Source organism: Gossypium arboreum, chromosome 3 (assembly GCF_025698485.1).
Source record: "Gossypium arboreum isolate Shixiya-1 chromosome 3, ASM2569848v2, whole genome shotgun sequence".
In the NCBI taxonomy this organism is placed as follows: Eukaryota; Viridiplantae; Streptophyta; class Magnoliopsida; order Malvales; family Malvaceae; genus Gossypium; species Gossypium arboreum.
In genome coordinates this window covers 56,249,068-56,257,875 of record NC_069072.1, presented here as the reverse complement: position 1 = coordinate 56,257,875, position 8,808 = coordinate 56,249,068, and the positions used below count along the sequence as shown (strand labels likewise).

The 8,808-nt window shown below is 34.3% G+C and overlaps 1 protein-coding gene across 2 annotated transcripts; it reads left to right on the top strand.

Moving 5' to 3' along the window:
- The first annotated feature begins 638 nt into the window (after positions 1-638).
- On the top strand, positions 639-3,338 carry LOC108484635 (serine carboxypeptidase-like 45). 2 transcript variants are annotated; one of them, XM_017788498.2, is made up of 10 exons: positions 639-1,154; positions 1,231-1,335; positions 1,412-1,507; positions 1,587-1,679; positions 1,908-1,993; positions 2,084-2,383; positions 2,465-2,604; positions 2,686-2,778; positions 2,864-2,981; positions 3,066-3,338. In XM_017788498.2, exons 1-10 carry the CDS (start codon positions 929-931, stop codon positions 3,240-3,242), a joined length of 1,434 nt encoding a protein of 477 aa, XP_017643987.1. In that variant the 5' UTR covers positions 639-928; the 3' UTR covers positions 3,243-3,338. The 2 variants fall into 2 exon arrangements, with proteins under 2 accessions (XP_017643987.1, XP_017643988.1); XM_017788499.2 differs by having other exon boundaries at positions 640-1,154; positions 2,468-2,604.
- Positions 3,339-8,808: the final 5,470 nt, after the last annotated feature.

Genomic DNA, 8,808 nt, shown 5'->3' with positions numbered 1-8,808 from the left:
CTAACAGTTAAATACATTAAATAACATAATATGGATTTTAATGAGCATTAAGTAAAAATAGTAAATAGATATAACATTGCACATATAATAATATATTTGTCGCATAAAATTTTAAAAACAACATAATTTAACTTAACAAGTTTAATAGTTATTGTTTGAGTCAAGATAAAATTTTAAAATTAAAAAAATAAAAACTAAAATAACTAAATTCACAACTTACATATAATACAAGGACTAATAACGAGAATTTGACCATAATAATTACATAGAGAATTAACAAATGATAGATACAATGATATATTGTACCCCAAATAGGGAAGAAAAGTTTGAACATTAGAAATAATATTGTGGGAAAGTTAATAAAACATTCTGAAAATAAATCATAAAACCAATATATGATAATAAATAAAATTACATGAAAATTTGGATTAATTAATGGGGTCTTGCGCCGCAATCACTAATTTTTATTTTAAAGTTTAGGATGGTAGTATATTTACTAAAAATATCATTGATGATAAAATTAAATACAATAATAATACTATAAGACGAAAGAAAAGGAAACTGAACACACGAGAGATTAAAAGGTTTTGATTGGTATCATCGAATTAATTTAATTAGATTCAATGGTTTGAAAATTACCAAGTCCCCCATGGCTGAACATGTCTTAACATCACAAGGACGGTTAGGGTTTCTAGATTCCGTGTTTTCTTTTTCGACTACAACCATCTGATTTTCAGCTGTAGGCCAACGTATCCGACAAACGATATTGGGTTAAACAGAAACATTACCTACCAAGTCTCTCCCTGTTCTTTGATATTACATTCAATTATTAATCGACATTTCAAAAAAAAAGATAATGTAATTTAATTTGTTTTACCTGAAAGCAACTTGGAGAAATTTCTTGAGTCTTCTCTCTCTGAGGCAAAATATGAAGTTGTTACTTGTCTTCCCTCTTCTTTCTCTTTTCTTCTTTTGCAGTGCTTCTTGTGAGGTAATAAAAGCTCTCCCAGGTCAACCTGCCAATGTTGGTTTCAAGCAATACTCTGGTTATATCCTCGTTCAACCTCAACATGGCCGAGCTTTATTCTACTACTTTGTGGAAGCTGATTCCGCCAATCCACTGGCAAATCCCTTGACATTGTGGCTTAATGGAGGTAAAACACACTCTCGTTTCCCCAAGTGTCTTTGGTTTCTCTTTTTGACCAACTGCTGTACATTGGTTTGTTTTAGGCCCCGGTTGTTCATCTCTCGGCTTTGGTGCATTTATGGAACATGGCCCTTTCCAGCCTAGGGAAGATGGACACTTGGTCAAGAATCAATATTCATGGAATCTTGGTAATTATTTTAACTTGAAAGAGAATCTAACTGTGAAGTTGAGTTATTCAATGGAGCTGATTTTCACAATGAACAGAATCCAACATGTTATATCTTGAGAGTCCAATTGGAGTTGGATTTTCCTACTCAAATACAAGCTCAGATTACCTTGGTCTGAATGATGCTACAACAGGTTGATATTAATATTATCGTTTCATTACTTGATGTCGGCAATTTTTTAAACAAAGAGCACTGGTAACCAATGTTTTCAGCCAAGGACAATATGCAATTCCTTCTTAACTGGTTTGAAGAATTCCCGCAGTATAGAAACTCAGATTTGTATCTTTCTGGGGAAAGCTATGCAGGTCAGGTTTCATTTATTACCCATATCTTTACTTTTCATTGTTGTATTGGCTGTCAAATAAATGGAATCTAGCACTATATATGTGTACTCCCTGAAATATCTATGCAGTCCATTTATTTCCCTCCTCTGATTTATATTTTTCTCCTCTCTGCTTATTGCTTATCTTAATCTAATGGCATCAAAACTATGGACAAATTTAATCTCTTTTTTGATAAAAAATTAAATGTAGGTCACTACATTCCTCAGCTCGCTGACTTAATCCTAGATTACAATAAACGTTTCAGTGGCAGACCCATCAAGCTTAAAGCCATTGCAGTTAAGCTTCCTCTTACCAACTATTCTTGTGTTTATCTATGAATTTAAGCTTTACCCAAATTTCGTCATTACTTTTCGTTCATTCTGCAGTTGGGAAATCCTCTTTTAGATCCGGATATTAGTGTAATCAATGCTGAGTTCTTGTGGTCACATGGAGTCATTTCAGATGAAACTCTCCTTTTGAGTAAGACTGTATGTAATGCATCAAGGCACCTTAAAGAGTCCATTCACCAGAATCTGTCCAAAGAATGCATACATGTGCTTAACAAACTAGAAGAAGAAATGGGTTCATACACTGACCCTGGAGACCTGATTTTGCCTATTTGCTTCTCACCAACTCTACTCGGCCAGACTTTTTTTCAGGGAACACACAATCGGTTACATTGGAAGGTAGGTAATTAACAGCATTAACACAAAGGCATGAAAGCGACTGGTTCTTTTCCAGCTAACAATTGTCTTTGATTATTCTAGCAGCTGGCTATGAGCTCGGCTGTTGCCACTGATCCATGTCGTGTAGATGAGATACGTCAGTACCTCAACACACCTAAAGTACAAGAAGCACTTCATGCAAACACAACTCACCTCTCTTCAGTTTGGGAATTCTGTGGAGGGTCTCTCTTTCTCTCAATTGGTAATTTGGCATATGCTTCTGCATGTATGCAAGCAAATAAAACAACTTGTTATAATTGCAGGCATCTTTCCTATCAAAGAGAGAGTATAGGGATCAATATCATACCCCTTCTGTCAAAACTCCTCAAAAGAAGTATTCCAGTTCTCCTCTTCAAGTGAGTAATTTTAAACCTCAAAGGGCTTCTAATTTCAAGCCCTAGTTGCCTCAAATGACTAAAAGTTTCTGCAACTTCACTGCAGTGGAGATCAAGATTCGAAAATCCCATTAACACAAACAAGGATAATTGCAAATATGCTTGCAAAAGAACTGAAGCTGGTGCCTTTCGGAAGTTATGCTCCATGGTATGATAAGAAGCAGGTATGTTTTGCAAAGTCATGTCTGCTATTCAAAGTCTTTTCCACTATTCATTCCAGATCCATGGTCTAATATATATATAATCAGGTTGGTGGGTGGACTCAGTCATTTGGCAAAGTAAGGAGAGGCCAAAATTTGACATTTTTGACATTTGCTACTGTAAGAGGTGCAGCACATGAGGTTCCATACACGTCCCCTTTCCAAGCGCTCACACTCTTTCAAGCATTTCTTAGAAGATCACTTTTGCCTCTAAACAGAGTTTAAGTTGATGTAACATTTTTAAAAATATATATAATGTTTTAATAGTTGCAAATGAAAAGTTATATAATAAAAGTTATATCAGTTAATTATTAAACAAAAGGCTAGCATTGTTTATATTGATGAGTTATGTTTCTTGTTACTAAAAGTTATGTTGATTATTAAAAAAAGTTAGGGTTATTCAAGTAATATGTAATGAATAATTGTGTTTATTCTTAATAAATGAGACTATTCAAATAAACATTTATTAAATAGTTATGTCTCTTGTCTCAAGAACTTCTATAAAGAGGAGTTGAATCTCATTTGAATAGACACCAAAAAAACTGTAAAAGATTTTCTTTGTTCTCCTTCATCTTCTAATGTTTAAAGATTAATTTATAAAGAATTACTTCAATTTTTTTTTTTGTAGAATTTGATACTCTTGCCATACCGTAACACCCCTTAACTTGTATCCATCGCCGAAATAGGGTTACGGAGCATTAGCGGAAGTTTGAGAATATTTACATATAAATCACATCAATCATTGTTCATTTTTCGAGATTATTCAAAACGTCCCTTAAATAGACCCTCGAGGCCCAATATGAGCATTAAAATCGAATCAAGACTTAATCGGAAACTCTAAGAATTTTTCGCGAAATTAAAAATTTTTCTAAGTTACAGGACTTACATGCCAGTGTGGTCCAAGTGACACGCCCGTGTGACCATGAGACATGCCCGTGCTGTAGGCCGTGTTTGACCTTGTATAACTCTTTGACTTGTGCACACGGCCATACCATACGGTCGTGTGCTAGGCCGTGTGATTAATTTTATTTTTCAAATTTAGGTGTAGGTTTCACACGGCCAAGTCATACGCCCGTGTTCTGAGCCGTGTAGCACATACGACTAAGAACACGCCTGTGTCTCTGCCCGTGTGCTCAATTTTGAGCATTCTGTTTCTCAAAATTTAAGCTGTAAGGGACACATGGCCTAACCACATGCCTATATACCAGGCCGTGTGTCACATACGTCTAGACACACGCCCATGTGTCTGCTCGTGTGGACAAAATAAAACCATTTCTAGCTTCGTTTCTCACCCAAAATCACACCAATGACCTGCACTTAAACTCACATCCAAATACCAACCATTTCAAGCATTCAAATTAAGCAACTCTTCATTCAACATGGCATATCATTACATGCATACATGTTTATAATCTTACCTTGGTATAATCCATATGCTAGGCATAATTTGAACAACCATTTAACATGCATATAGCTACCATAGTATGACATTACAAGTATATCAAAAACAACCATTACTAGTCATTCTAATGGATAGATTACAAACCACATATTTTAGCCATTTATGGCCAAGTTAGCCTATACATGCCATTATACTAGAATGATTTTACTATATATACCCAAAATAAGCTAGTGGATAGTGTGATGATGCTCCAATTGATCTCCAACCTTCGCGAGCTTCTGAGCACTATAAAATAGGGGAAAATAAAACAGAGTAAGCATTACATTCTTAGTAAGTTCGTATAACGAAAACTAAACTTACCAATCCCATTTATTAAATCTAAGTATACAATATCATGTTTTCCATCCATTTGGCAAAATTGCCTAAACACATGCATTCAATCAAACATGTTATCACAAAATTTTCATATACATCAAGTAAACATAGTTGAGCTCCTCATGCAATATTCTTTCTAGACATTATCATTTCATATAATAATTTTCTCATTATGCCAAGAGTTGTGTCTGTTGAATCATTGAAATTCCGATGGATATTCAAGTAGTACACTCAAGGTGTACGATTCTATAACCCGTCAATTCTTATTCAAGAGTACCCCATAGGGCACTTAATCAATGAACACACTCTCGAGCCACATATCATACTACAGGATCACCAGTCCAGGCTACACCCTAATTGTAACATATGCTCGAGAGGGATTATGTAACAGCCAGATTTTAGGCCTAGTCGAAATTGTAGTTTCGGGACCAAAAATTTGACATAGTAAAATTCATTTTTATTATATTTTTATGGTCTAAAATTTTATGTAATTATTTTGTTAAAATTTTGTTCGAAAATTTTGACGTTTGGGCACTCAATTTAGTCAAAAGGACTAAATTGTAAAAAGTGCAAAACTTGAATTCTAGAAGCTAGAGGTGTCAAATTGCTATGAAATTTTAAATTGGAGGTCCCTAAATGGTAATTAGACCAGTGGTTGATTTTTTGGACAAAAATGGGCATGAAATGGGTGAAATAGAATATTTTTAATTTAGGGGAATTTTGGTCATTTAGTAATTAAAATGAATTAAAAACAAAACTAAAAGCCAAATTTTTTCCATCTTCAACCCATTGGCTGAATATACCATGGAAACCATGGCTAGGGTTTTTTTTCAACTTTCCAAGCTTCATAGTAAGTCCGTTCTTGCCCCGTTTTTAATGATTTTTATGTTTTTGAAATCCTTGTATCATGATCTACCTATTTCTACCACTTATTTGAGTTATGATGAAGGTATAGGGTTTTACCCATGTTAGAAATTTGTGTATTTTGATGATTAATGGTAGATTATACATGTTTATGGTTAAAGAAACAACTTTTACTAAGTGATTTTCAGTGAAAATGCATAGAAGGACCTATTTGTAAAATAGTATAAAAAGTGTTGTAAAAGTGCGATAAAATAAAAAAATGTGGTTTTCTATATTTATAAAAAGGGTTCGGCTAGGCTTAAAGTATAAAGAAATTGAACGAAAATCATTTTATGAGCCTAGGGGCAAAAGTGTAAATAAGACAAACTTTAGGGGCAAAAATGTAATTTTTTCATAGTATGATATTTGGGTCACATTGAGTAATTTGACTAATAGATTGGCTAAATGTGATGTTATAGATAAAAGAAAATGAGGTTCGGACCCAGAATTGGGGAAAAACGAAAAATTGATGGTTAGGTCCTTTTTTGCCATTTTGGTGTCGAGGTAAGTTCATGTGTAAATAATGAAATGTTGTATCATGTTTTAATGTTTTATTAATGTATGAATTTGTAACACCCCATACCCGATACCGTTGCCGGAGTCGAACACGAGGTGTTAACGGACTTAATTCATTAATTAAACAGCTCATACAATTCATTTTAAAATTTCCAGACAAGCTGGCTAACTGCATCACAGTCGCTTTAAAAATCATATCTCGAGTTACGAAACTCAAAATCCAATTCCGTAAATTTTTCCTGAAACTAGACTCATATATATATCTACTAATTTTTTTCTAGAATTTTTGGTTGGGCCAATTAGTACAGTTTATTAGTTAAAGTCTCCCCTGTTTCAGGGTTCAACTACTCTGACCTCTGTGTATTATGAATAAGATATCTCCCTGTACAGAGCTTCAATGACTATGCCGTTTGTCTCTAATAAAACTAGACTCAATAAGGAATCTGTACATATAAAGTGTGATTTCTAATTATCTTTGTAAAATTTATGGTGAATTTACAAAGTCAGAACAGGGGATCCAGAAATCGCTCTGGCCCTGTTTCACAAAAATTTAAACATCTCATAAAATATAGCTCATATACCTGTTTCGCTTATTCCATATGAAAATAGACTCATCAAGCTTCGATTCCATAACTTATTCATTATTTAATTCCATTTCTACTATTTTAGTGATTTTTAAACTCACGTCACTGCTGCTGTCTGAATCTATTTTATGGTAAATTTTACCTATTTCATGGTTTCCATGGATTAGCTAGCAATTTGACATACATAATACCAAATATGATCATGATTAGCCATTCCAATGGCTAATCATTACCAAAATTTCTATTTCCATACCACTCAATAACCATATCATAAGACCATATATACAAAATGATTATAATGCTATACATGCCATACTCAAAATATACAAGCCATTATGCCAAGATGGTATACGGATAGTGTGGCGTGCCTCCGACCGTTTCCGATTTCGAGCTGGCTTGTCAACACTACAAGGAATGAAAAGGAGGAGTAAGCATAAATGCTTAGTAAGCTCACATGCAAATAGCAAGTAACATAACCATATAAGCAAACATAAAACATCATTTGCATAATCATCACCAAGACATTCATATCACCTTTTCATTTATCATCTTACCATATTGTTGTTATATTGAGTTTTCAACCCGAGGGTTAAGTACATACCTGTTCAAAGTATCCATTTCACAACACTTACCAATCGTCCCTTTCATCTTGAGTATTCCTCCATTTGAGTAGAACTTTACCGTTGAACACATCGGAATATAATTCGGATACATGGAAAGTTTGCACATAAGTGCCACATATGTAGCCAAGCTACCATGTAACCCGCCCATAAGTGAACTCGGACTCAACTCAACGAGCTCGGGCGTTCGCATCCATAAGTGAACTCGGACTCAACTCAACGAGTTCGGATGCCTAGTTACATCTCACGAACTCGGACTCAACTCAACGAGTTCGGACGCTCGCATCCATAAGTGAACTCGGACTCAACTCAACGAGTTCGGATGCCCAAATATCCCAGTGACATGTCACTTGTATCCTAATCCATTCCTAAGGTTCAACGGACCTTTTTCCCAATCATGTGTCTCAACCATCTTCTACGGAATGCCGATACCGATACTCGGTAGTATTTCACATTTTCCAAGTATATCACATAATTTGACATATTATCAAACAATTATCACAAGTATAATATTTCATAATAATTATCATATCATTTAAAAACATTAAAACATTTAAAATAATAACTATGTTACCAACATTTACATATGAACTTACCTCGTATGCGAAAATGGCTATTTTACCATTTCGTCCACAACTTGGTATTTTCCCATTTTAGCCCGAATTTCAAGTTTCCTTGCTAATCGAGCTTGGAAGCTTGAAAACCCTAGCCATGGTTTCTCCTTGCTATATTCGGCCATGGGGTTGAAGATGAGCAAAATTGGCTTTTAATTTTGTATTTTAATTCATTTTACCCTAAATGACCAAAATGCCCTTACTACTAAACTTTCCAAAATTCCATCCATGTCCAATTTTTTGTCCATAGACTTAGAAATTGGTAAAATTACTCTTTAAGGACCTCTAATTAATAATCTAATTCAATTTTATGCAAAATACTTCTAGAACACAAGTTTTGCAATTTATTCAATTTAGTCCCAAATTTCAAATTAAGCACTTTATGCATAAAATTTCTTCACGAAATTTTCACACAATCATGCAATCATATCATAGACCTTAAAATAATCATAAAATAATTATTTCTATATCGGATTTTGTGGTCACGAAACCACTATTCCGACTAGGCCCAAAATCAGGATATTACAACTCTCCCCCCTTCAGGGATTTTCGTCCCCGAAAATCTTACCAGAAAAGTGGTCTTCACTTTTAATCTCATATTTGGTGCCGAAGAACTTGCACTTAGACTGTACCTCCAATACATCTCTTCAATTTCTCATATGATCTAAAAGCTTACAGTCTCAACTCTCAACTGTTCTTAAATTTTCAACCCTTCTCAATTTCCCATGATATCATGACATAAAACCCGGATCTCAACTTGATTTAATGGAGACCGGA

What these genes read in the sequence shown, in the direction of transcription:
- LOC108484635 (XM_017788498.2), top strand. Translation starts at nt 929, where the DNA reads ATGAAGTTGTTACTTGTCTTCCCTCTTCTTTCTCTTTTCTTCTTTTGC. An exon ending in GACATTGTGGCTTAATGGAG is followed by an intron (nt 1,155 to 1,230) that starts GTAAAACACACT and finishes GGTTTGTTTTAG; the next exon opens with GCCCCGGTTGTTCATCTCTC. An exon ending in TTCTGGGGAAAGCTATGCAG is followed by an intron (nt 1,680 to 1,907) that starts GTCAGGTTTCAT and finishes AATTAAATGTAG; the next exon opens with GTCACTACATTCCTCAGCTC.